Genomic DNA, 26980 nt, shown 5'->3' on the forward strand with positions numbered 1-26980 from the left:
TATTTTGATTCTCTCTTTCTTGAAAATACAGCTTGTGAAATAAAATACTTTTACAAATAATTACTTGAATCAATAAAGAAAAAAATTAGTTGCGGGGTGCCAAGATTTGTTTCCCAGCACTGATTTTCGTCTTCAGTAAAACCAAAATGGCGATTCACGCCAAATTATTGATACACTGGGTTTCTTATAAATGATTTATCATGTAATATTTTTAAGTAAATTTTGAAAAATTGTGTCAAATGAGTGCGTGGCAAAGTTTAGTTAACCAAAGATTACTAGAAATCCTTATTTTTGTAAAATATATAGATTTATATTTATAAAGATTTATATTTAGTGAAAAGAATATTTATGTACAAGCGCACTGACGAACAGGATGGCTACCTCTGCGAATGGGAACGGCAACTTGGTTGACGAATTCGAAGAAGCATTTCAAGTATGAAATTAATAAACGCACAATTAATTTTTTAGCATTATAATTTTAATTCATATTTAATTATAATTACCTGTAGAACAAATTTGAGGTTATGACAACCGCCTATAATATTATATCGATGTAAAAAAGGGTTATTGAATTTTGCAGTTTTAATAGGTATAAATAGTGAAATTATGTTTATGCACTTAAATAAATTACAAAGAAAAAATAGAGTAACTTATACTATTTACAAAATCAGAGATCGCAGACTATCACCTACTTAATATTTAAATAGATGGATTTTATTAAGAATAAATTTTTATTAAACGGAAATAATTTTAACGGAGTGGCTATTCGGCCAGTTAAGGGCATTTGAACCATGATGACGTCACAGATTTAAAACTAATGCTTTGCACAAACTGTGACGTCATCAAGGTTCAAATCCCCTTAACTGTCAAAATAAGGTGGTTTAAATATTCCGCCAGTGAACTGGCAGAATAAGTTGGTTTTCTTATTTGGCCAGTGTATCTAAAAAAAATACAATTAATATCTAAATCTGGCTAAATAAAAAAGGGACTCTATTTGGCCAGTCAAAATAAACAGTTTTTAATATTTCAATATACGGACAAGCTAACGTTTAGATAAATTTTAAAAAGTTTTAAAAAAACAACTAAATATGAATATGAAGTAGAGACAATTTAACAAAAAGGGTGCAAAAGGTGAAAAAGTATTATTAATATTTAATATTAATTTTTTATTATTATTGCTTATATTTATTATAATAGAGAAATGTCAGGAAAACAAAATTTTTTCAGTAAAGTCAAGGAAATGACAGAAAAAAATTTTTTGTCAAGGAAATTAAGAAAATTGAGACTTTTTTCGATTTATTCTCAAAAATTGCGACTTTTCGACTTTTCTTCCTAATATTGCAACAAAATACCACATCTTTTAGTATAAAATGCAGAAATATTCTATTATAATGCCTCTAAGTTATTCAATTTTGAAAGATTTCAAAATTTAATTATTTGACATGTTTTTCGTCCAACGAAAAAAAGACGTTGCACATCACCCCACAACACCGTACCTTAATAACTTAAGAAAAAAACTTGGACAATTGCAATTATTATAAAAAATTTACTTTTTGTTTCTAAATAATTGAATTCTAATAGAACTTGCGGAAAATTATTTAAATAATTGATGTAGAGATGAAGTTTGGTAGTAAATTATCGAAAATAATTGAATTCAGGAAGGGTTATAATTGTTATTTTTAGAAATTATTAAAATTCATAAATTATAAAAAAACTTCGTGAGACACAAATTTCAGGAAGTGTGTACAGAATAAAAACAAATTGAAGTTTTAGATAAGTTGAATTGTAAAAGATTTTAATTAAAAATTCTGAATAAGTTAGTTTTTTTAAACATTTTTATTCACATTTTTTTCAAATGTTACATTAAAATTAATTTGTTCATAAAAAATAAACATATAAATATTTTTAAACTAAACTTGGTGACTGTTTGTCTTTCTATTAAAACTTTATTTTTATAAAGTTTATTATAGAAATTTTCAAACCTTGGAAAATTCGTGTCCAACTTCACAAATTTTCATCCTAGTACAAAAGTTGAATTTTTATTATATTTTACGCATGAAAATGGAAAAAGATTCATTTATTTAATACAAATTGAAATTTATTTTAATCTAAAAATGCTTTGTTTTGATGCAAATAAATGTTGTATTTGGGTGATTCTCCTGAAAGGGACCCTTTTTTGTTTGAATTTTCAAAAAATCAAATTATTCTTATTTTTTACTTTTTTTGCTCATAAATAAGTTTAAAAGATGTTTAAAGATAAAAATATAAGTTGCACAAAATTAATTTTTAGAAATAAGTCCTCCAGGAACATTTTATCATCATGTGTTCTAGAGTTCTAACTTTTAAATTAATTATTTTGTAAAAAAAACTCGGTAGAAATTTTTTTTTAAAATAATAAATTGTTATAATTTAATTTATTAGACTTTTTACTTGTATATTTTATTTTTATTAAATAAATAATTTAATTTGAGGGTTAAATATTTCAAAACAATGATTAAAAAATTAAAAACAAAAGAAAACGCCCATCAAATATAAAAAAAGGCTTCGAAGATGAATTGATAATTTAATGGAAAAATTCTCGTTTTTTCTAATTTTAAAAAAATTACAATTTTTTAAACAATATTTTTTGTTTTAATCATCAAATATTTTTACATAGATTACACATTATGTTTAAAACGTTAAAAAATATAATGTTATTGTATAGAAAACGAGGCTTCGGAGATGAATTGAATTTTTACTCTCATTGATTTAATTTCAATAACTTTTTTTTATCTTATTTTAAACAAATTTAAGTAAAAAATAATGAGACGGACGTGACGTAGCAGTAGTCGCGCGCAAGAAGAGAACAGATGATCATTGAGCTGGAAAATAATTGTAAACAAGCGAATCATTGTTTATTTAAATTATAAGTGATTGAAAAACTCTAGCAACTTTTTTTCTTCGGAATATAAAAGTGTGAAAAACAAGGAATTTTTTGGTTCGTAAGTCATTTAATTTTGAATTCCGGCTCAAAAGTTAATATTATTTATTTAAATAACTTTTTTAATTAACAAAATAAAAAAATGTTAATAACATTTTTGAAGCATCTCGTCTTTATGAATTTTTAGCAAAAAAGTAAACTCAATTATCTTGGACCGTTTAAAAGATATGGACATTTAAACAATTTTGAGCAATTGTTGTAACTTTTAAATATTTTAAATATTTTAAATATTTGTAAGTTTGCGTTAAAAGTAAATTTTTGTTAATTCCTTCGTTTATGTTGTAATGCCGCTTATTTTACAATGTGCACATTAACATATTGAATTGTAAATTAAATGAAATTTTAAATACAACAAAAAAACTTTAGTTTTTGATTTAGTAAATGTTTTTTTCATTTGCTCATTTCATTAATAGAAGCTGAAGCTTGTACTAATTTTACTAATTTATTTTGTTTATTTACAGCAATGTTTACACATGCTAACCAAGGACGAAGGGCTGGGGAACAATTGCGCCTGTGGCTTGTCGATGGATAAAGATGAGGCAAAAGGCGAAGTGGAACAAGTTACCTTACGATTCATAGATTTGGCCCGGCAAGTGGAAGCTTTCTTTTTACAAAGAAGGTTTCTTCTCTCTGCCCTAAAACCCGAACTCATTATAAAAGAAGACATCGCTGATCTTCGAATGGAACTTGTGAGAAAAGAAGAATTAATAAAGAGACATTACGACAAAATCGCAGTTTGGCAAAATCTTCTTGCCGATTTGCAAGGCTGGGCAAAATCTCCAGTTCAAGGTCCAGCTCCAAATGGTAATTTCAACATTTCATTAAATTTCAACATTTTCTAAATTAAGAATGTGAATTAAACTGTCTTTTATAACTTTGAAGGAATCGCCAATGGGAGTTCTAGTGTTCAAGGTCAACCGGGAGGAAATGGCAGTGGAGCATCGTCCATGCAACAGCAGCAACAATTACTCCAACATCAACAACAGTTGCAACAACAGCAATTACAGCAGCTTCAGCAGCATCAAATGCAGCAGCAACAACTTCATCAACAGGTATTTAAGTAACAACGTTAAAAAAGCATTCAGGCACGAAAGTAGAAGCAAAGATGATAAGTGCATAAAATACTTGATCAACCGCATGTTGCGAGGTGACGGTTCTACCAAACGATTTGACACTAAATCATATTTATAAATCTCACGAAGGCAATCTCGATACATTGTTTATTAAGACCCAAAGAACATGAATTTTGCCAGTAGAACAAGTTTCAACTTGACTAACGTCACTCAACACTAGATTATTTGCCCTTATTAACTAAGGAAGATACTTCTCAAAAAATGAATATTTATAATTCCAGAAAACTTTGAAAATTTAAAAATTAAATAAATGCATTTTCTTCTCTTTTGGAACATGAGGTGTCTGGCGATTAGGGAAAATGTGCATGAAGAATAGGACGAAATTATTTTTCTCTAATGCAAATTAATTCAAAAAATGTACAACAAGCAACTTTTAGATTTTATTTAAGAGTAAGGAAAGTTAATAAGTTGCAGTGAAGAAAATTCTATACTCTCTGATGAAGCTGTACTTGATAAAGAAAAGTTGCTTTTCTCATTTTTAAAAATCTTAATTATATTTTGTTTTCTACTTAATTATTTATTTTCCCATCTTTTTTAATCATTAATTTTTATAGTCTGAAGTTTTATTACATACAGCATTAATATTTTATGGAAAAAAACTCAAGTTCCATCTATTTTTGATTAACTTCAATTTTTTGAATTTTTATTTGTTGAAAGTTATAGAATGTTTTATTCAAAGAAATATTTACATACATCGAGTATTCGGTAATTGATTCAAATAAAAAGTTATTTCTTTTAAGTAAATGTTTTATTGATATCCAGGAAACTAATTAGTGGAATAAAATAAATCTTGCAGTGAAAATAATTAAATTACGAAAAGATAATTTATTCCTTTTAAGGAGATGTGACTGCCAAGTTTTGTGATATCAGATAAAAATATCTTCCGTAAGTTTTCTCGCGAAATCTTGATACGAGAATGCAAGTTCCTTGGAATTTTTTATTCTTTTAATGTTCGGATGAAATATTAAAATTTCCGCACGTCATAGGCATTTGTTATTAAAATTTAAGTCTACGCTCTCTAAATTAAAATTAACTTTGATTGATTGAAGAGCATCGATTTTTTTATTAAGTAACTTTGTGTATGTGATTAATTCATTAAAATGATAGAGAAATGTGTCACACTACGCTTTTAATTTCAACTGAATTTCATAAATGGAAAGCTTGAACCAACTTTAAATTAAATAAACTAAAATAATTCGCCAAGCCGTTTTTTAAAAAAAATTAATTTTTCAATATCTGAATCATGAACTCTGAATATGGAAAATTTGAAGAGAAACATTACAGTACTGTCGCGCTAATCCGACAATGATCATCTTAGGTGGGAGGGCGCGAAGGAAAATCTTCAATAAATTAAAGTAATTTAATTTATTGTGATTATGCACATCACACACACGCTTACATTTCCTATAAACACGTTGAACGCGTTATATAGTTTATGTAATATTTAAAAATAATATAAAACATTTTGTAAATAAATAAACTTTTTATAGAAAACAAACTAAGATTTATTATCTTAGTATCTCTATATCTAGATTTAATAATATCTAATATTATTAAAAATATATATACTTTTATCTCAATTTTTACAGTTGTTCACAGCCGATTTCTTAACAGAAATCTTTCCTTGCTTTAGTGGCAGCGAGTTTTCGATTATGTTACTAAGTGATTTTCTTTTTGTAACTGTTTTTAAACATGCTTTGGATGGGTCACCCATACAAGCACTAACCGCGCTCAAATGATGCTTAACCTCCGTGATAGCAAGTCACGGGATTCCGCCAACCGAGCTATACCATCGGTCATTAAACTTGCTAGTATTTATCGACTTTTGAATCTTACTGATCTGTTTTTATTTAGTAAGAAAATTTTAGTGAGTGTAAATTGTAAATATTTCAATTGTTGTTTATATAATTTATATAAATGTGTATTTCTGAAATAAGCAAACTGAATTAAAGAATGATTATAACTAGATATGTAGATGTCTAAATGTCTGAGTACAGATTACTTGTACTCATCGTGGCACATAATTGGGTTTTATGTATAAGACCTGTGGGATCTTCCACACTTTATAATTCGATTAGTTATATCGCTATCAGAAAACTTTAAAGATTGGAGTTATAAGTTCATACTTCTTTTGAGCAATCCTGCTCTATCTATGTTTTTATTACTTTATGGCTTTTATTTAACCCGGGTTACCTTCATCATCTAAATCTGTATCATCACCTAATAATGAGTCATCCATAACTACATTTCATACCATCAACGGTAGTGGAACCTCTGGGATTATTAGAAGCAAGATTTCTACCAGAGACAAAGAAATCTTCATGAACTACTGATAAGTTTTATTGTCCCTGAGAGATCCACGAACAGTAAAGATATTATCATCAATATCCTCAATATTTGGCTTATTAGCTGTTTTAGTTCAGGTCATCAAATCGAGAATGTTCAATCCTTGTGTTTCTAGTGTTTGACGTATCTGAGCATAACTTTTAGCAATATCATCCATGCTCTGTTTCGTCATAATGCAATGGGCACTTGCATCACCTTTGTAATCATTCAAAGACTTTTCTTTGATTCTAAAACTGGCTATGTAGTTGCATATGTAAGCTAGGTTCGGATAGTCTGCAATAACTTGTGGTAACTTTATCAAGGTAACTACGCTTGGCAAATGTAGCTCTTCTAAAGGTACTCCATATTCTATTAGTACATCGATGTCAAAGTATTTCATTTTCATTACTTCAGCTCTATTTATAGTTGCAAATGTGATATTTGAAGTAGCTGCCTGATCTACCATTCAACTCATAGCTGGCATGTCATACCTATTCGCCAATGACATGAGAGAGAATAACAGGCTGTAAAAGCTTTCATCTCCAGGGATTGATCTTGGGACTAATCCCGCGTATACAGTTAACCATTCATCATTAATGATAGTATGCAGGGAGAAATCACTTCTTGTTTCTTCAAAACGTTGTAATCTAGTGCTCACCCATTTTTCTGAATCATATAATCGGCCAATATTGCTAGCATTAAATTCACTCTAGACACCAGATAGACTATTTTTTTGTATGTCTAATTATAAAACACTGGAGTTCAGCTTATCCTTATCCAAATCAACTCATAGGGTGGCCGCAAGTCAGAGTGGTAGTTCAATAGACCATGATCTATAAGTAGACGAATTACGATTCTAACTCTGATCGTATCGAGTATCAGAGAGATCACTTTCTCCTCCATTGTTGAGTACTAGCCCCAACAGAGACTTCCCTTGCCTAACCCTAATTCCTGCACGGGAAAAAATTATGCGCAAGCGCTGCGCTACACACGGAGCAGCAGTCATCTATAGACTGTGTGCTGCTGCGACTCAGGCTTGTGGGTAGGAGCTGCCCATGCTCTGGATACCGCGTGTCTATTCCAGCATGTTTACACTGATCCGGCACAGCGCTTGCGTATTACATGGGTAGCATGAGTCCCGGACTCAGTCACCAGCTACGCAAATACTATAGACAGGAGTCGCTTGAAATTTTGTGCTGCGCGTGACCGCCAGTAGGCAGCGCTTGCACAAAATTTTTTCCCGTGTGCCTAACATGATTCATCTTCCTTTCGACCTCATCATTTTATGGCTCCTTTAATCAACTACGGTATTATTGCTTCTGTTGGTTCTGGACCTATCAGTCTGTGTCGGATCGCGTTTTTGTGAAGACGTCAGCTCTTTCATTTTCCTTAATCCCCGAGTGATTCGGTATTCCCAAACAATATTATTGTGTTCAATTTATTACGTGCCTCTAGCACATCATCATCAACCATGATTAATGTCTATACTTTTCGGTTGTCATATTTGATCTGCCATTTTGAATTTGTAAAAACCGACATCGGATTTATAATTAGCGATCCATAAAACCCACGTGTATATTGAAATTGAAGTGAAAATTTTCTGTATGTTTACATAACAAAAGCTGTAACCTAAGCAATCTTTAGTTTGATTTACTAGGTTTTTTTCAAGTTATCCAAATACAGAGTTAATGATTTAAGAATTAAAAATTTTTTTTGCATCCGAGTATTGAGTATAGAAAAATAGTACACAGAGAGAAAAATCAGGTAACACTACCCAGAGTCGCACGTTAAAATTACTTGACCGACTGACCTAACATTCATATTATAGTGAAGCTTACGGGTTAACTACTCTGCTACTTGAGAATATTATAGACGTAATTCTAGAGACGCTGTCATGAGGGGGAAATCCTTCGATTCCCAAAATGTGTTTATTAGACGAGAGTCGATTTTTGCCTAAGAGCTGAGAACCACTAGCAAACTGTCTCCCCATATTTTCCTCTGTCCATAATGTAAGCATCGAAAGAAATTATTCGTTTCAAAATTAGTTTTAACGCGATATTAAGACAGATAATTTTGAAATTTTTTTATTATATTTTTATTATTAATGGCAAGATTCATAACATTGTTTTATTTTCAACTGAACAAAATTTAACTTTTTTAAGTAATTTAAGTACAATTTTTGTTAACGGAACATTTTTTAGTTGCCCAAAAATGTTTAAACAACTTTTTATTGTTCATGGACATCATGAAAACATTTATATTCCTCTAGTTTTTTCCCTCCTAGACAAAATGACAACATCATATCAAAAAGCGTTTGATATTTTGATATCTGAATGTTCCAAACTTAAATTACGATTTTCACCAACTACTGTGTTTGTAGATTTCGAGAGATCTGGATAGAGTGCGAAAGAAAATGTAGTAATTAGAAATTTTCTACTATTAATTAGTTATTTTTAATATAAAATTCGTAAAGACGGTAATCAATTTACTTAATAAAAGAATCGATACTATTGTGTTAATGACTAATTCGGATTTAGAGAGCTTCCTCAAGTATTTAGCGAGACAACCTGCGGAAAGTAGGTGAAATCACATTACCCAACAGAACCATGTCTTTATTAGGTCATTTTCATTAAAGCCCGTGGATAAATATTAAAAAGACTAGAAACTGTGTGGATTCAAAAATTTTAACAAACTACACATCCATATGGTGTGTTGTATTTATGCTTTTTTATAGTTTCTATAAAAAACAAGTTATAAATTAATTTAAATACATCACAGCTAAATATAATTGTTTTCATTTAAGAATTGAATTCTGAAAATTGTTATTACAAAAAATTATAAAGATATTTAGCAGAAAATTTCAAGTGCACGCCATTAAATCGTGCAATTTTTGTATTTCACATTATCACGTATAGTAATCATGTTTTGTATTACAATCGATTACAACGGAGATTTATTTGCTGCAGCAAGTATAATTTCAATAATAATTTGTACTTAAGCGCATGTGAGAATCCAAGAGTGAGTGCATATCGTGAAGACTTTTATAATTTAACCTTTATTACAATAACAATTAAATTTCTTTGAATCAAGATTAGTGCCTTATCGTGGAAAAAAGAAATTGTGTTACTATTGAAAACTAAATAAGTGCACTTATTTTTATTCTGGCAATCTTGGATTGTGAAGGAAAAAATTGCACCACATAAGTTGATGGAGAGATTGCTCTTTTTTTTATTGATAAATGAAGAGGTGAAGCTAATTAGAATTTAGGTTCATTCGAAAATATAGTGCCAAAATAAATCTCGAAACGTGTACAAATGCTTAGCCAAAAGAATTTAATTAAAAAGAAAGGATAAAAAGTTAAAGAAAAAAAGTATCAGACAATAAAGAACTTGATGCGAATCTTGAGCAACGATATAAATGATCTGATAATACTCGCATTTTATTTTAATAAGGTCGAATTTTTTTATGGGTTCGTTGGTGTTATACATTTTTATATCTTTGTTTTTTTGTTATCAACAACGAAGCCTGGATTTTCAAGCACACAAAATTGCTTCCTTGAGATTACTGTTATGTCGCTTTGCTTATTTTTTTATCCAAATAAAGAGATTACACACTTTTTCCTGTACCCTTGCTACTTCTTTTTCATCTTCTAAAAGCCAATTTTTTATTAATTTTTGTCTTTTTTCATCTTGTCGCTTTCTTTTGTTTTTTTAGAACACATTTACATGCTTTAATGCCTGAAAATCCAGGCTCTCATTATTTATTATCTTTTATACTATCTTCTGTATTTGCAGAGTTATTTGTTCGAAATGTTATCCCTTATGTGCGTACGTTCACGTGAAGAGGGCCCATTTCTGCACTATTAGATCAATCTTTAAGTGGGCCTTAGTTTTTCAAACATTTGGGACTTTTTTCCTCTGTGAGGATGAAAAACCGTTGATATGGTTTCAAAGACATGCTTAAAATCTGGTTTTGGAAACAATAGTACATTGTGTTGCACACGATATTTTTTCCAATTGCACGATAAATAAGACGCTAAAATATTGTACCTATGGATAAGTGATGAATATTAAAGAAAATGAAAGTATTTTATTAACTTTAAAGATTAACGGATGAGATTATGACAAAGAAAATGTGAATTTAGCTGTAAATTGAAGTGTTGTCAAGTATCTGTTATTGTACACTTGTCGATATTTTTGCAAATGTAATTGAATAATGCTTCAACGTATAAATTCAAATTCAGGGTTGCCACGCTACCTGGAAATGTCAGGGAATTTTATTAACCTTGAAAAAATCTGGAAAAGTAGGGGAATTTTGATCAAAATCCTGGAAAATTGTTGTTTTCTAAAATTGTGTTCATTTTTGAAATTCAATTTTACTTAAATATTTCATAATTAATTCAATTTTAAAAAAATTGCGTTTACAATTTTCATAAGTAGATGAACTTCAAAAGATTTTGATTTGAAATTTTGTAAAATTTCAATTTTAAATGAATTTAATTAGAAATTTTAAAAAACCTAGATTTTTAAAAAAATTCTTCTGAAATTAGTTAAATTTTTTAATATATATTTAATTGATTATTAAAAATAAATGGATTTATAGAAGAATTTTAGTTAAAAACGCTAGAAAAAAATTGAATTTTAAAGCAATTACGAATAATTGCAGAAATTATATTATTTTCAAAAGTATAGTAAAATTCTTCACAGGAATTCAATTATTTACAAATTACTTTCATAAATTATTATTCAATTATTATCATAAATAATAACATTTTTTACAGGGATTCAACTATTTTCATAAATACATAATAAAACTCATATAGCAGACTTTCAATTATTTTTAATACAATTTTAATGGAATTCCTTTAATTATTCATAAAAATTTTATTAAAATTTATCAAAGAAATTCAATTATTAAGTATTATTTTCAATACATTTTTAATAATATTTTTCGAAAGAATCCAATTATTTTCAAAAATTTTAATGAAATTCTTCGTAACAATTCAATTTTTTTTCAAAATAATTTCAATAAAATCCTTCGTAGAAATTTAATTAATTTCAAAAATTTGTCAAAATTCAATTATTTTCAATGACGTCTACTATTTCAATAAAATTTCACAAAAGAATTCAATTATAAAAAGAAATTTTAATAACATTCATCTCAAGAATTCAATTATTTTCAAAAAGTTAATATAATTCCTCGCAAAAATACAATTATGTTCAAAAATTTACAAAAATTCTAGTCAAAATTTCAATTATCTTTATAAATAATATAATTCTTCTCTAAAATTCAATTATTTATAAAAATTTTAATAAAATTCTTTAAAAAATCCAATTATTTAGATAAATAACAAAATTCTTCAAAAGTATTCAATTATTTTTATAAATAGTGAAAATCTTTGCAAAAATTCAAATATTTTTAAAACAATTTTAATAAAATTTCATGGAAGAATTTAATTTTGTTTTTTAATTTTTAATAACATTTTTCGAAAGAATCTAATTATTTTCTAAAACTTTAATAAATCATTCGAAATAATTTAATTATTTTTTTATGTAGTAAAATTAATCGTAAGAATTAAATTATTTTTCATAAATAATAAAATTCTTCTCAGGAATTCAATTATTAACAAATTCGATTGTATTTTCAATAAATTAAAGAAAGTTTTCGAAATGATTCAATTATTTTCTTAAAATTTTAATAAAATTCAAGAATTAAATGTTTAATTTCAATTATTAAGAAACACGATTATTTTAAACTTTAAAGAAATTGTTCATATAAAATTCAATTACTATGGAAAATTTTAATAAAATTCTTCCCAAAAATTCAATTAGTTTCATAAATATTAAAATTCTTCGAAGAAATTCAATTCTTATCAAATTTTTTGATAAAATTCTGTGCAAGAATTTAATGATTTGCAAACTTTTTACAAATTTTTTCGCAATAATTCAATTATTTTTATGAATAATATAAAATTTTTACAGGGATTCAATTATTTTCGTAAAATAATAAAATTCTTTTTAGGAATTCAATTATTTTCATAAATAATAAAATTTTCACAAAAATTTAATTATTTTCAAACACAATTTTTATAAAATTTATTTTTTGAAAAAAATCAATTATTTAAAATGATTTTTATAAAATTTTTCACTAGAATTCAATTACCTATTTAAAAAAATTTAATAAATTTCTGCGTAAACAGACAATTATTTTCATAAAATAATAAAAATTTCACAAGGAAATCAATTATTTACAAATTTTTTTATAAATTTCTTCGTAATAATTTCATTATTTTTCATAAATAATAAAATTTTTACAATGATTCAATTATTTTTATAAATAATAAAACTTATTGCAGAATTTCAATTATTATAATGTTAATAATTATAATTAATATTTAATTAATTATTTTCAAAAATTTTATTGCATTTTGTCGAAAGAAATCAATTATTTAAATATTTCTGTTAAAATTCTTTATGAGAATTTAGTTTCGAAAAATATTAATTTATTAAATAAATTATTTATTTTTGTATTTAAATAATTGAATTCTCGTTGAATTTTCTAATAAATATTGATTTAAAAATGAATGGCAGTTAAAATTTTAGATTAAAATTGAATAGTGAAAGCATTATACCTAACTTGAATTTTTAGAAATAATTGAATTTTCAAAAGGTTGAAAATTAAAATCTTTGAAAATTTCAAATTTTCCTACTTTTTAACTAAGAATTCTTTAGAATTAATTTTTTTCATAAAGTTGAATAGATTTTTTTTAATTATTTGAAATTTTTAATGTATTTAATTGAAGAATGTCAGAATAGTCGAAATTTCGTAAAATTAAATTGTAAACAAAAGAATGTAAAAATTCACAAAGAACTTTTTCAAAAATTATTTTAAAAAATTGACTTGAAGAAGAATTTTAGTTGAAAATTCTAGAAATGAATAATCGTAATGATGAAAATAATTTTTAATGAAGTTACAGTAACAAAGTAGTAAGTTTTAATTGTTATAAAACATGAAGAAAGCGATCGGTATCTTCATGTTTTATAATATATTATATTCTTTTATGTTATTGAATTTCAAATTTTTGAAAATCTTAATTTCTATGAAAAAAAATAATAATGATTAAATATTTATGTAAAAATGAAGTTATTGATGTTTTCGAATAATTTTCGTTTTAAAAACCAGAAAAAATTCCGTTTTTTAACCTGGATAAGTCTGGGAATTTGAAAAGAGCAGAAGCGTGGCAACCCTGTAAATTAAATTAAAAATTACAATGACAATAAATGTCATTAAATAATTAAAAAATAAATATCCATACCAATTAATTAAGAATATTTAAACTTTTAATTGCAATGGATGGAAAATGGTTTTTGTGTCTGCGTTATCGTGCACTTTGGATAAAATAGTACATTGTGCTTTGTCAAAAAGGGCCATTTTCACGTGGACGCACACATTATTAATTATACATATTTATATATATGAAATTCGATTATAAAACGACATATGTATTTTGCATGTCGAACGTATGCATGTACATTTGCATTTGCATAAGGAAATTTATTGGTCGAAAGTTATTTAATTGAAAGAACCTTTCAACGAATTGAAAGGAAAGTTGTAGAGTAATGAAAAGGTATTAATTAACTTTGACTGAATGAAAGATTCATTTTGCAAATGTCTGTTGATAATTATTCGAAAGTATAAGTAGGTGTCCCTTTTGTCATCCAGAGAGTTTAATGATAAAATGAAGCTTGTATTCAATGGAAATACTAATTATTTGTGGATAAAAGCTTAAAATTTCTACTTAAGTTGTCATTATGGTGCGAGTAGATAACTGTAGAATAAAACTCTGTTCACGGTGAACCATTGTGGCTTTCTTTCATTTACATCGCCTACCTCACATCCATTCCTCATTCCTGTAGCTTTGTAATTCACCAAAGGGTATTGCTATTCATCTATTCGACCAGAGTTTATGCATGCTTGTATAATTCTCTTTCAATTTTTGGTTATGGGCAATAATGTTTTCCTAATGGGAGTTGTTGGTGTATTCCTTCGAATATCTTTTTATTTATTCATAATGTACTTTCGTTTTCATTAATTTTTCATTCATTCACTTGCTGTTATTTTTGTTTTGTATGTAATTACCTATTTATACCTATTTATACTATTCGAAGGTTTTCTAAAACATTAGTATTTTTTATGTAGACAAAATGGTTCAAGAGTTCATGCTTTAGGTATAAATAGAAAGTATTTATTTTAACAATGATTTATTGATTCTTGGTGTCATCAGAAAGAAATTATTATTTTATTTTAAAGAGATAAAAGAATTAATGATTCATTAATTTATTATTAAATATTGTTGCTTGTGGAATTTGAAAAGTAATACATTTTTTTAATGAAAATACGCACAACTTCTTTAAATAAAAAGAAGGGTGTTTAGAGTATTTCACGATTAATTCTTCTTCTCCTGTCATGTCGCTTGTTCTAATGGGTTGTGGGCCTTATAATCGACACAAATCGACAAATAAGGGTAAGCTGAATTTTAGTTTTATCCAAAATTTGTTTCATTTGATTGATTGTGTGGTAATTAATTCTAATTAATAATAAAAAACACGAGTCGACATTTTGGTAGGTTTACGTTTCATTCAACTGTACGTGATTCACCATAAGAAAACATGTCGCAAGAATCAACAATTCCTTTTAATTCAAAAGAAATCTTTTTATAAAATAGAACCAAGTGACTTAAAGATTCAAAATTGAAACCCTTTTCTTGAAATATGAAACATGGTCATTAATTAACCAATAACTGCTAGTTTCGATTCAGTAGCTAAAAATCCAACTGTATTTGCAGAAGTTGCTTTTGATACCTAAATACAGCTCGATTTGATTACTTTTCATTAATTCTTCTCATCATGGAATCCTGAAGTAAAAAAATACATTTCTGGAACAACTATTCTTACTGAATATTAAATTTGAAAGAAGTTAACATTAACAATTCTTACTGAAGTTGCGAAATTGCATCGTCTCTTAAATACTAAAAACAATAAGAAGCAAGTAAAATTGTCACAGATATTAAATTATGAAGAATGCTGTGTTTTTAGCTATAAAAGAGTCAATGTACCAACGCAATCAGTTGATGATATTAAATTGTTTGGGATGTGGCAATGTTCATGGGCAACACCAGTAAAAAAAAGCTGACTGCTGATCCGATTTCATACAAATTCAATTTTAATTCAATGTGTACTTTATCTTCCTGAAAATTGTGTTGTTCAATGTGGACTTTGACGACAAACAAGAAGACAGCAATATTCCAGCAAGAGATTAGAGAAAGTGTAAATACTATTTATATAAAGGATTAAATTCTAGCTTGCGTTGGAGTACTGGGTAAACTAACTAAATTTACAATAATCAGCTGAATCAATTGATTTGAGTTAACGGTACATAAACTTGAATGAAATCGTAATAATTATGAACATCTGATGAAATAATTCTTACCTTCTATTCTCTGCGTTTGTATTTTTTTAATTTGATAATTAGGTTACGTAAAACTAAAGGAATTTAAAGAAAATATATGTTTAAACGTCGTAGGCTAAATCCGCCGTTTAGCTAAATGTCTAATAAAGAAAATAATTGTCATAGTGGTAAAGTCGCTTACACTAGCAAAAACCTCTAAACACAATAGATTTACGAACATAATACATGAGATAGAAAAAGATAGGGATATACATGTATCCTTTTCTATCTCATGCATCACGTTGGCGGATTTATTGTGCTTAGGGCCAAACAATTCAAATGCGAGTCTTCTTTAAAGGAGCTTTTACAATTGGCGCTAATGTCTATGCAAGTACTAGTCCACAATAGACAAATTTATCTTGAGCAATGCACAGCCTCTGTAGGGATTTACATTGTTTTTCTATTGTAAGCTCTGCAGAGGGTATGCATTGCTCAAGATATTATATTGGTCTATTGTGGACTCAAAGACATCGTTGCACATGAGTGCAGTCGAATCTCCCATAAGTTAATTTTGGTGGGGGTTAAAAAAGGAGAATCAGAGAGAATCCACAATAGGAATCGACATTCAGAAGTGTGGATCCTTCCTCAAGTCTATTGGGTGCTGGTTGTTTGTTGCCTAAGGATTTAGCTAAACGGTAGATTATTCTTAAATTGGTTAAGGACATCACAGTGGGTAATTTTGTATCAAAGTCTTAGAACTTTGAATAGAAACGACAAACATGGATAAATCTTTTTTGAGAATATAAGAAAAGAGTGGTGAGGCTTATGAACTATTTTCGGCACTCGCCCCGAGTTAATGATGATTGGTTTGGGACGCATGATTATTCCCCAAATGTCATTTTTCCGAAATGTCATTTTACCGAACTGCACTTTTGCGAATAGTCATTTTTGCGAAAAGTCATTTTTACGAATTGTCATTTTTGCAAATTGTCATTTTTGCGAAAAGCTATTTTTGCGAATTGTCATTTTTGCGAAAAATACAATAGTGAATTTATAGACCTACAAGTTTTCTATTGTATTTTTCGCAAAAATGACTTTTCGGAAATTTGACAATTTGTAAAAATGGCGATTCGCAAAAATGACAATTCGAAAAAATAACAATTCGTAAAAATAACTTTTCGCAAAAATGACTATTCGCAAAAATGACAATTCGTAAAAATAACGATTCGCAAAAGTGACAATTCGCAAAAATTACATTTATCAAAAATGACAATTCGCAAAAATGTCAATTCGCAAAAATGGCAATTCGTAAAAATTGCGATTCGCAAAAATGACTTTTCGGAAAATTGACAATTCGTAAAAATGGCGATTCGCAAAAATGACAATTCGCAAAAATAGCTTTTCGAAAAAATGACAATTCGCAAAAGTGACATTTCGCAAAATTGGCTTTACGCAAAAATGACTATTCGCAAAAGTGTAGTTCGGTAAAATGACATTTCGGAAAAATGACATTTGGGGAATAATCATGCGCCCCGATTGGTTTAACCAACAGAATGTCATTAACAATTCATTTAAAGTTATTTGGCTCGGTGGTTTTTGACTTCGTTGACTATAAATTCGACATCAGTTTTTCAAAATTCAAAATGACGGATTCAATATGGCGAAAGTCAAAAGTAAATATTGGATTGGCTTGACTGATGACTTCTAAATATGTTTTTGAAGATATAAAATGTTTTGTTTGCATTAGGCTTCGCACTCATCTACTAAAACCTATTATTTACTACTTTTTTTACGTTATGCTACTATTTGGATATTTTTTAGATTTCAGCCACTAAAAGCTACTATTTCTGTTTTTTTTTAGAATTTCCATTACTTTAAATTTGTTAATACTAGAAACCAAAAAACTATTCTCAAAAATTATAATCAAATTCTTTAAAACGATTCAATTATTTTCAAAAAATATTCAAAATTCAATTGAGGGCTCGGATCGAAGAACCGACGCTTCAGAACATTGCGAAGCGTCGGTTCTTCGATCCGAGCCCTCAATTATTTTCAATATCTACTATTTTCATGAAATTTCGCAAAAGAATTCAATAATTTTTAAAAAATTAATAAAATTCATCCAAAATTCAATTATTCTTATAAATAATAAAATTTCCCACAGGAATTTAATTAATTTAGAATAACCTTTTTTAAATAAATTTCGAAAAAATCAATTATTTAACAAAATTTTTATACAATTCTTCACAATTCAATTACTTTCACAAAAAATAAAATTTCTCATGAAAATTGAATTTAAAAAAAAAATTTTGATAAAATTCTAAATAAGAATTCAATTATTTACATAAATAATTCTTCGAAAAAATCAATTATGTCGAGAAATAGCGAAATTATTCATGAAAATTTAATTATTTTGAGGCATTTTAATCAAATTTGTTGCAAACTTCAATTGTCTTCATAAATAAGAATATTCATCATAACAATTTAATTATTTTTAAAAATAATAAATTTCATCTTAGAAATTCAATTATTTAAAAAATATTCCAATAAAATCGTTCGAAAGAATTCAATTATTTTCAAAAAACTTTAATAAAATACCAAACAGACAGTCAATTATTGTCAAAAAATTTTAATAGAATTCTTTGTAAAATCTAATTATTTTTAAAAACTTTTCGCAATTCAATGATTTTCAATATCTACTGTTTTCATAAAATTTCCAAACAGAATTCAATTATTTAAAAAAATTTTGTAAAGTTCTTCGTAACGATTCAATTACTTTCATGAATCATAAAAATTTCTCAGGAATTCAATTATTTAAATTAGAATTTGCTTAAAATTAGTCAAAGAAATTAATTGTTTAAATATTTTTATAAAATTCTTCGCAAGAATTAAATTATTTTTATAAATATTTAAATTTTTTCGCGAATAATAAAATTCGTTGCAGGAATTGAATTTATTAGCAGGATAAGAAAGAAGTAAATATTTTTGATGAAAATTAGAAAAAATTTAGGAAAATAAACAATAGAATGGAATTTTTGTCAGTTTTGTGAAGTGATTAAAACGAGTTTTTTTGGTCGTCAATTTTAATTTTTCGATGGCTACTTTTTTACTACTTTTTTTAGTTTGAAAGCTACTTTTTTGAAATTAATTATCGAGTGCGAAGTCTGATTTGCTTCTTTAAATTTTAATTGCATTCTGTAGATCCAATCTATTCTCTCGAAAAAGATTCATTTTTGATCCATTTATGTCGTTTCTATTCAGAGTTATCGGCCAACAAAAACGTCAGTGGTTTAAATGACGTTAATTTGGTAAACAATCATTTCCGAAAAGTTTTTACAAAATCTGTCCACGAACCATCGACACGTATTTTCTTAATTTTTTCAGGGATGAAAAAATCTTTTCGATTTAGCTAAGATAATTTTCCTAGATCCGGCAAGGGTCCTGGTGGCAAGTGGACTAACTAAAAAATGCCAAGAGTAAGAAATATAATGTTTGTACCTCTGTCCTTTTCTCGCTAATGGCATTTTTTAGTTAGTCCACTTGCCACCAGGATCTTTACCGGATCTAGGTGAATTATCTTAGGATTTAGGTAATTTAGAAGATATGTGTCCATTGTTAGACGGCAGATTTTGTTACTTCTGGTACTGAAAAAAAATATTCTTGTTTTAAGAGAATTCCTCTTATTTCAATGCAAATTTTCCTCTTGTATATGGCTCAAAAAACGTCCTCTTATTTTAAGAGGATTATTCTCCACTTAAGAGTAATTCCTCTTAAAACTAGAGGAATAGTCTCCAGTGAAGAGTAATATTCTTAATTCAAGAATAAAATGTAAGAGGACTTTAGAAGAGGAATTGTCGACTCTCAAAACAAGAATATTTTTTTTTCGGTGTGGAGAGAAAAACTTGTTCGGAAATGATTGTTTACCTTTTCACAACAGGGCCGTTTTTGTCGGGCGACAACTTTATGCCGCACATAACCTATAAATTTAAGAGACCACCGAACACTTAAATTATTATTTTTGATGTAATTTTTCGGAAGTTAGATATGAGAACTTGTATTTAAATTTCTAGGTGCAACAGGGACCCGGAGCACCGCCTCCGCCAGGTATGCAGGGAGTCGGCGTCCCCGTCGGTCAGCAGGGCATGTTCATGGGCCAGGCCGGCCGAGCTGCAGGCTTCCCAGTCGGAGGTGTCGGAAGCGGTTCCCTGCCGAGTCATTTAGCGTTCCTCGAGAAAACGACGAGCAATATAGGGATGCCGGAAAGGCGGAGTTGACGCGGAAGGGGGAGGGGGCGAGGCCGAGGTCGTGGAAGAGGTCGGGGGAGAGGTAGAGGCGCCGGTGGAAATCTGCCGCCTCCACCACCCCTTCTCGACCCTTCCGATCCTTCATCTTATGTCGCTGCTGCGACCTCTGTTGCAGCGCCCCTTCCCTCACAGCAGCAACAACCACCACCTTGCTCTTAATCTTTTCTCTTTCCATCGTAGGAGACAAACTCTCTCTCCTCTGTCTTCCCGAAAAAATAATCATTCCTCTTCACAAAAAAATAACCGTCCCTCTTTCCAAAAAAATAACCATTCCTCTTTCCAAAAAAATATCCGTCCCTCTTCCCAAAAAAATAACCATCCCTCTTTCCAAAAAAATAACCATCCCTCTTTCCAAAAAAATAACCGTCCCTCCTCTCTAGCTAAACAGTACAAAATTCCAATCAAAAATTGCATCTCCCAAAACACGAAAAAGACTGAAAGTGCCTTACTCCCTAAAATAAGAATGACAAGCAACAAAAAAGCACCGACCAACCTTAGAGAACCTTAGCAGGGTGTCTACTAATCGGGAAAACCGGGAAATAGCCGGGAATTTTTTCACCAAATTGAAAAAAAAAATTATTATTTTAATTTCTTTTTAAAACATCGCTTTTTATTTAAATTTTCATAGATATTTATACTGTTCTCTAAATTTGAATTAGTTAAAAATATAGTATAGTAAGTAAATAAATTAAAAAAAAAATTATCGAATTAATAAAAATTTTGTGAAATTCAACTGAAATTAATTAAATTTGTTAAAGAATTTCATTAAAAACTTTTTAACAAATCGAATTTTCAAAGTATTTTAATTTAATAATTGATAAATAATTATTGAATTTTATAAAGAGTCACATTAATGTTTTTTTGTGCGAAAATTATTAATAAAAATTTTTATTCGTTAATTTAAAAAAAATACACAATTAAATTGAATTTTCGCAAAGTTTTTTTTGAAAATTCTGAAAAATTAAGATTTTTGAAAGTTTTCAATTCTGTTGTTTCAAGATTATAAGAAAAATAAAAATTCAAAAAGAAAATAAAAAATATGAAATAATAGAATAAAAAATATGAAAAAATTATGAGAAATTTGATTTGAAATTAGTTGGAAAAAAAACAAATTAAAACTTGGAAATTTTTTTTTGTATTTTTTTCCAACTATTTTCAAATAATCTATTTTCTTATAATTTTTTCATATTTTTTAATTCCTTTTTGAATTTTTATTTTTCATGAAAATTCGTAAATTTTAAAATTCATCCGTAATTTGTAGAAAATATGTTTTTGTATTGATAAAAAAAATTGCCGAACTATTTTTGAAGCATTTTTTATTTTTGAAAAAACAGTTTTTATAATGAAAATGCTAAAAAATTTCTATTATTTAATTTTTTACATGAAAATTCATTTGTTTATTTTTCCAACTAATTTCAAATCAATTTTTTAAAATAAAAAAGATGAAAAAATTATGCCATTTAAAAATAGTTGAAAACAAAAAAATTAAAACTTTTGGAAATTTTTTTGTTAATTTTTTAGTTTCAAATCAATTTTTTCATGTTTTATTTTTAAAAAGATAGGATTTGAAATTAGTTAGAAAAATAAACAAATGAATTTCCATATAAAAAAATTGAATAAAAATAGAAATTTTTTAGCATTTTCATCATAAAAACTTTTTTTCCCAAAAAATGCTTCAAAAATAGAAAAAATCATTTTTTTCATGAAGCAAAATTTTGTTTGATAAAATTACGCATGAATTTTAAAATCTACGAACTTTTAATAAAAATAATAATTCTGAAAAATAAGATTTTAAAAATTTTTCAATTCTGTTGTTTCAAGATCATTGAATTTTTATAAATAAATAATTGAAAATTTTCGAAATAGTTGAAATTTCTTTACATTCTATTAAAAATAATTAAAATTTCTTCGCAATATATTCAATTATTTTCATAAATTGTAAAAGTCATTGCAGAATTTTAATTATTTTTGATACAATAAAATTTTAATCAAATTCCTCGAAAAATGTAATTATTTTTAAAAATTTTATTAAAATTCGTCGAAAAAATTAAATTATTTCTAAAAACTGTAAAAAAAATTCTTCTCAAGAATTCAATTATTTACATAAATAGTAAAATTCTTCACAATTACTAAATTCTTTTCAATATTATTTTTAAAAAATATTCTTTACAAGAATTCAAGTATTTTTATAAATTTCTATAAAATTCTAAAAAAAACAATTCAATTGTTTCGAATTCAATTCTTTGCAGAAATTCAATTATGTTTAAAAATTTTTTTTAAATTCTCCTCTAAATTTTAATTATCTTTATAAATAAATAAATTGTTCTCCACAATTCAATTATTTTCAAAACTTTCAATAAAATTCTTGGTAGAATTTCAATTTTTTTAAATACAATTTTCATCAAATTTCTCGAAAAATGCAATTATTCTTAAAAATTTTATTGAAATTTGTCAAGAGAATTCAATTTATAAATAGAAAAATTCTTTGCAGAAATTCAATTAGTATTAATATATTTAAAAAAATATTTTAAAAAATTGAAAAAATTCTTTGTTTAATTCAATTATTTCGTAAATTTTTAATTAAAATTATTTTTAAAAAAATATAATTTTCAAAAAATTTAAAGAAACTTGTCAAAAGAATTTAATTACTCATAAAAACTTTAATAATATTTTGGAAGCCATTTGAAGATTTATTTATGTTCGAAATCAAATAAATTTAAATTTGATGAGAAAAAAAACCGGGAAAAATTAGTACAAAGCCGGGAATTTTGTTGAACGAAAATAGTAGACACCCTGCTTAGAGAACCTTAGAGTAATCTTATTTAGTTGTAATTTTCATTTTAGTCTCCATTGCTTTTTTGGTACTTTCAGGCCTTTTTACTTGCCTCGTCAGCGCACTTGATTGTCTTCTCGATGGAAATGAAAGAGCAAGCGTGGTTTATCCGGGCAGTCCGGAAAGCTTCTTCGATTTTACAGCAGCAATTACTCTGTATATACCTATAAGTCTACAACATGTAAATTACTCCCACTTGCGAAGTACTTTTAAGTTTTAGTTTAAGTTTAAAATTAGCCGATTGTCCGTTTCTTTTTAAGCAACGAGAATTCTATTACTTAATCAATAACTTACTCTATTTATCGTATTCTTTAGCTTGATGATAATTTTATCTCGAATAAAGTGACCACTTATTATAAAGAATAATAATGTAACTGATAATTTATTACACAAAAGATACAATTGATGATGATGAGTCTTTATAAACATTATTATTACTCATCTGCTACATAATTTTTAGTTGGATTTCTTTATGTATAAAAACTCCCAAAACTATATACGTTTATTACAAAGATAATTTAATTTTAATTTAACTTATTCATTTCTCAGTTCCAATCCTCTAAACGACAACAAATTTTAAAAAAAGAGAATTTTTAAATTAAATTTAGACTAATTTTGGCTATTACAGCTAACTTCTTAAAACTGTCCATTCGAAAAATTTAATAGATATCAAATTTTGACAGTAAATTTATTCAATGAGCTAATTCATTCTTCTTCGGGACGAGAACGTGTTAACTAGTTTCAGTTTTTCGGAGTTACGGAATTATCAGGTCACTTCTTTTTGTAATTGTTAACATTTTTAACTATATCAAAAAAATTGTTTAATTCTTCCATAAAATCATTTTTATCCTTTCATAGTTTAGGCCAAAAAAACCAAATTGCTTCTTTTTTTAAAAAAAATTTTCAGGACATTTTTTAAATTTGTCATCATATTTATTATTTTAATTATTTATTAAAATTATATTTGAAGGAAATTCAATAAAATCAGTCAAAAAATATTTTGAAAAGACGTGACCTGACAATTCGAGATGGTTAAAAGTATTGTTCATTTTTAAATTATAAATTAAAACTGTAAATTATGTAAGTTATAAAGTCGGTAACGTTTCTTTCCCTTGCAGTCGCAAGTGGAGCACAAGAAGGAAAGAATCTCTGCACAGTTAGTAGATATCAGTTGCAAGATAGAAAGAGTGTAAAAGTTGCGTGGCTGAAGTTTGGTCCTATTAGGAGACTTGTTGCAAGAAGGTAATCAGAGTGCGGGTAGGACGTCCGGACATGCCGCTGGGAATGTAAGGATGACCGGAGTCACTGGCGCTCATCACTCCGGCAATGTCCAAATGCATCCAGGGCATTTTACTATCTACAAATTCCCTCAGAAATGCAGCAGCGCTGCAAGAACCAGCTTTGGTGGACTTACTTATATTATTTAAATCTGCTGTTTTCTCGGCCTCTGAAATAAGACAGATATAAATATTTTGAGTAATTTATTAATGAAAACATTTAATTCCGATAAATTAGTTTAAATACTTTTTAGTTATTTAGTCACAAAATTTAAAATTTTTTAAAACAACAATTTCAAATCTTCCAAAATTTAATTATTTCTAAAAATTACAACAGTAATTCTTCTAAACTTCAATTATTTTCTTTTAGAATTTTTAACTAATTTGAGAATTTGATTATTAAAAAAATAGAAAATTTCATTTAAAATACGTCTAAAATTAAATGTGACGCGCTCCGAAGAAAGGTAGAAGCAAAATAATTTTAAGGTTATGTTTGCATTCTTTTTACTTTAAATAAAGGTTTTTGTTTAATTCTAATTGTGTAAACCTAAAATTAGTGTTTACTAATTATTTGAGATATAATGAAGACTTAAACATCAGAAGTTTATATTGAGAATTAAAATTGGTTGGTTTTTGTTACTGCGAAACCAACCAATTTCAAATTAAAACCTTTTGAAATTAATTTATAAAATTTTAATTTTGAATGAATTTAATTCGAAATTTTAAAGTACTTAGATATTTGGAAAATTTTAATAATTTAAATTCTTCTGAATTTAGTTCAATCTTTTTAATGGGACGCATGATTATTCCCCAAATGTCATTTTACCGAACTGCACTTTTGCGAATACTCATTTTTGCGAAAAGCCAATTCTGCGAAATGTCACTTTTGCGAATTGTCATTTTTGCGAAAAGCTATTTTTGCGAATGACCATTTTTACGAATTGTCAATTTTCCGAAAAGTCATTTTGCGAATCGCCATTTTTACGATTTGTCAATTTTTCGAAAAGTCATTTTTGCGAATTGTCATTTTTACGAAAAGACATTTATGTGAAATGTCATTTTTGCGAAAAACCATTTTTGCAAAAAGTCATTTTTACGAATTGCCATTTTTCCGAATTGTCATTTTTGCGAATCGCCATTTTTATGAATTGTCAATTTTCCGAAAAGTCATTTTTGCGAATCGCCATTTTTACGAATTGTCAATTTTTCGAAAAGTCATTTTTGCAAATTGTCATTTTTGCGAAAATTCCTATAGTAAACTTGTATGCATATATAGATTGACTATAGGAATTTTCGCAAAAATGACTTTTCGGAAATTTAACAATTCGTAAAAATGTCGATTCGCAAAAATGACTTTTCGGAAAATTGACAATTCGTAAAAATGGCGATTCGCAAAAGTGACAATTCGTAAAAACGTTGATTAGCAAAACTGACATTTCGGAACAATAACTATTCGTAAAAATGACAATTCGTAAAAATGATATTTCGCAAAAGTGACATTTCGTTAAAACAACAGTTCGGATAAATGCAATTTAGTGATATTTCGGTGACAATTCAAATGACATTTGGGGAATAATCATGCGCCTCCTATCTCTCTCCTTTTGTCCCCCTACCGCGTCGCGACCGAAGTTTTACTCTCTATAGTCACTCTCTCTGGAGTCTCCAGTGTAATAATAATGATTAAATATTTATTTAAATAAGAATTTGTTGATGTTTTCGAATAATTTTACAATTAAGAAAAATTCATAAATAAATGTAATAGAACAGTTTCTTAATATCTAATAAATAATTTTTAGAGTGAACCAGAATATTCTTTAGGGTCAGGGAAAAAGACAAAATTTTGTTTGGAAATCGGGGAATATGAAAATTAATTTTTTGTGGCAACCCCTGATCAAGTTAGCGTTACTTTGTTAAAAAAGTTAGCGTTCCTTTTTGACAGTAACAGCGTTACATTTTGACTTCATTGTAAAACAGTAACGTCGTTCTTTTTTCAAAGTTCTTTTAAAATAGTTGTGATAAAGGCTTGTTAGTGAAAGAAAAAACGAAATTGTATTACCTGACAAATAATTTCTTCTGCTTTCTTTAAGTGCTTAATTTATCAAAAATTAGCAACTTAAAACGACAATTCTGCAATGAACACAATAATTGCAATAGTAAATCCAATACCAAGTATTATGAATTGATTAATAGTAAGTGAATCCTCATTTTCTAAGAACTGAGAAACATTTGTGATGTTTTTTAAGTCAACTGTACGGTATTCCACTTGCCACTTGTAGGTTAGACCAGTTTGCCAAAGTCTATTCATATGACGTTCTAATTCAAAAACAAGGGGGGAATTATCTTCAAAACAAAGATTATATGTTACAGACATTACAGCACCGTCATCTAATGTCTTGATAGTTGAAATTCCTTCTTCTTTCAAATCCATTAGAATCAATTGTCGAGCTGATATTTTGTCTACAAGACAAATAACTGCTTTATTCTTGAAAAGGTCATTTAAACAATCTTCAATCACCGTATAATTAGTTGTTCTTTTCATCAGGTGCATATAGTGGTATTTAATCCCCTTATGTCAAATGCAAACGGAAAATCCATGCCGTCTACGACCCATGTCTTGCCGTTACCCTTCATCTCAAATATATGTTCGTAGTCCGTGGATAATTCGACTGTTGTCAAAATTG

The 26980-nt window shown here is 27.5% G+C and overlaps 2 protein-coding genes across 2 annotated transcripts in view; one reads left to right on the forward strand and one right to left on the reverse strand.

Moving 5' to 3' along the window:
* The first annotated feature begins 124 nt into the window (after positions 1 to 124).
* On the forward strand, positions 125 to 20835 carry LOC122507476 (mediator of RNA polymerase II transcription subunit 28-like). Its single transcript, XM_043620208.1, has 4 exons — positions 125 to 433; positions 3442 to 3784; positions 3863 to 4032; positions 19956 to 20835. Exons 1-4 carry the CDS (start codon positions 374 to 376, stop codon positions 20157 to 20159), a joined length of 777 nt encoding a protein of 258 aa, XP_043476143.1. The 5' UTR covers positions 125 to 373; the 3' UTR covers positions 20160 to 20835.
* A 2540-nt stretch (positions 20836 to 23375) lies between these two features.
* LOC122507478 (cytosol aminopeptidase-like) overlaps positions 23376 to 26980 on the reverse strand; it is a 32258-nt gene continuing 28653 nt past the window's right edge. Inside the window, exon 8 of the mRNA XM_043620210.1 lies at positions 23376 to 24469. Coding sequence (XP_043476145.1) covers positions 24243 to 24469 — 227 coding nt within the window. The 3' untranslated portion in view covers positions 23376 to 24242. The remainder of the gene's footprint in view (positions 24470 to 26980) is intronic.

The sequence above is a fragment of the Leptopilina heterotoma genome, unplaced genomic scaffold (assembly GCF_015476425.1).
Source record: "Leptopilina heterotoma isolate Lh14 unplaced genomic scaffold, ASM1547642v1 Lhet_47, whole genome shotgun sequence".
In the NCBI taxonomy this organism is placed as follows: Eukaryota; Metazoa; Arthropoda; class Insecta; order Hymenoptera; family Figitidae; genus Leptopilina; species Leptopilina heterotoma.

Coding starts and splice junctions, on each gene's coding strand:
- LOC122507476 (XM_043620208.1), top strand. CDS start 374: ATGGCTACCTCTGCGAATGGGAACGGCAACTTGGTTGACGAATTCGAA. Junction 434..3,441: donor AATTCGAAGAAGCATTTCAA/GTATGAAATTAA, acceptor GTTTATTTACAG/CAATGTTTACACATGCTAAC. Junction 3,785..3,862: donor TCAAGGTCCAGCTCCAAATG/GTAATTTCAACA, acceptor ATAACTTTGAAG/GAATCGCCAATGGGAGTTCT.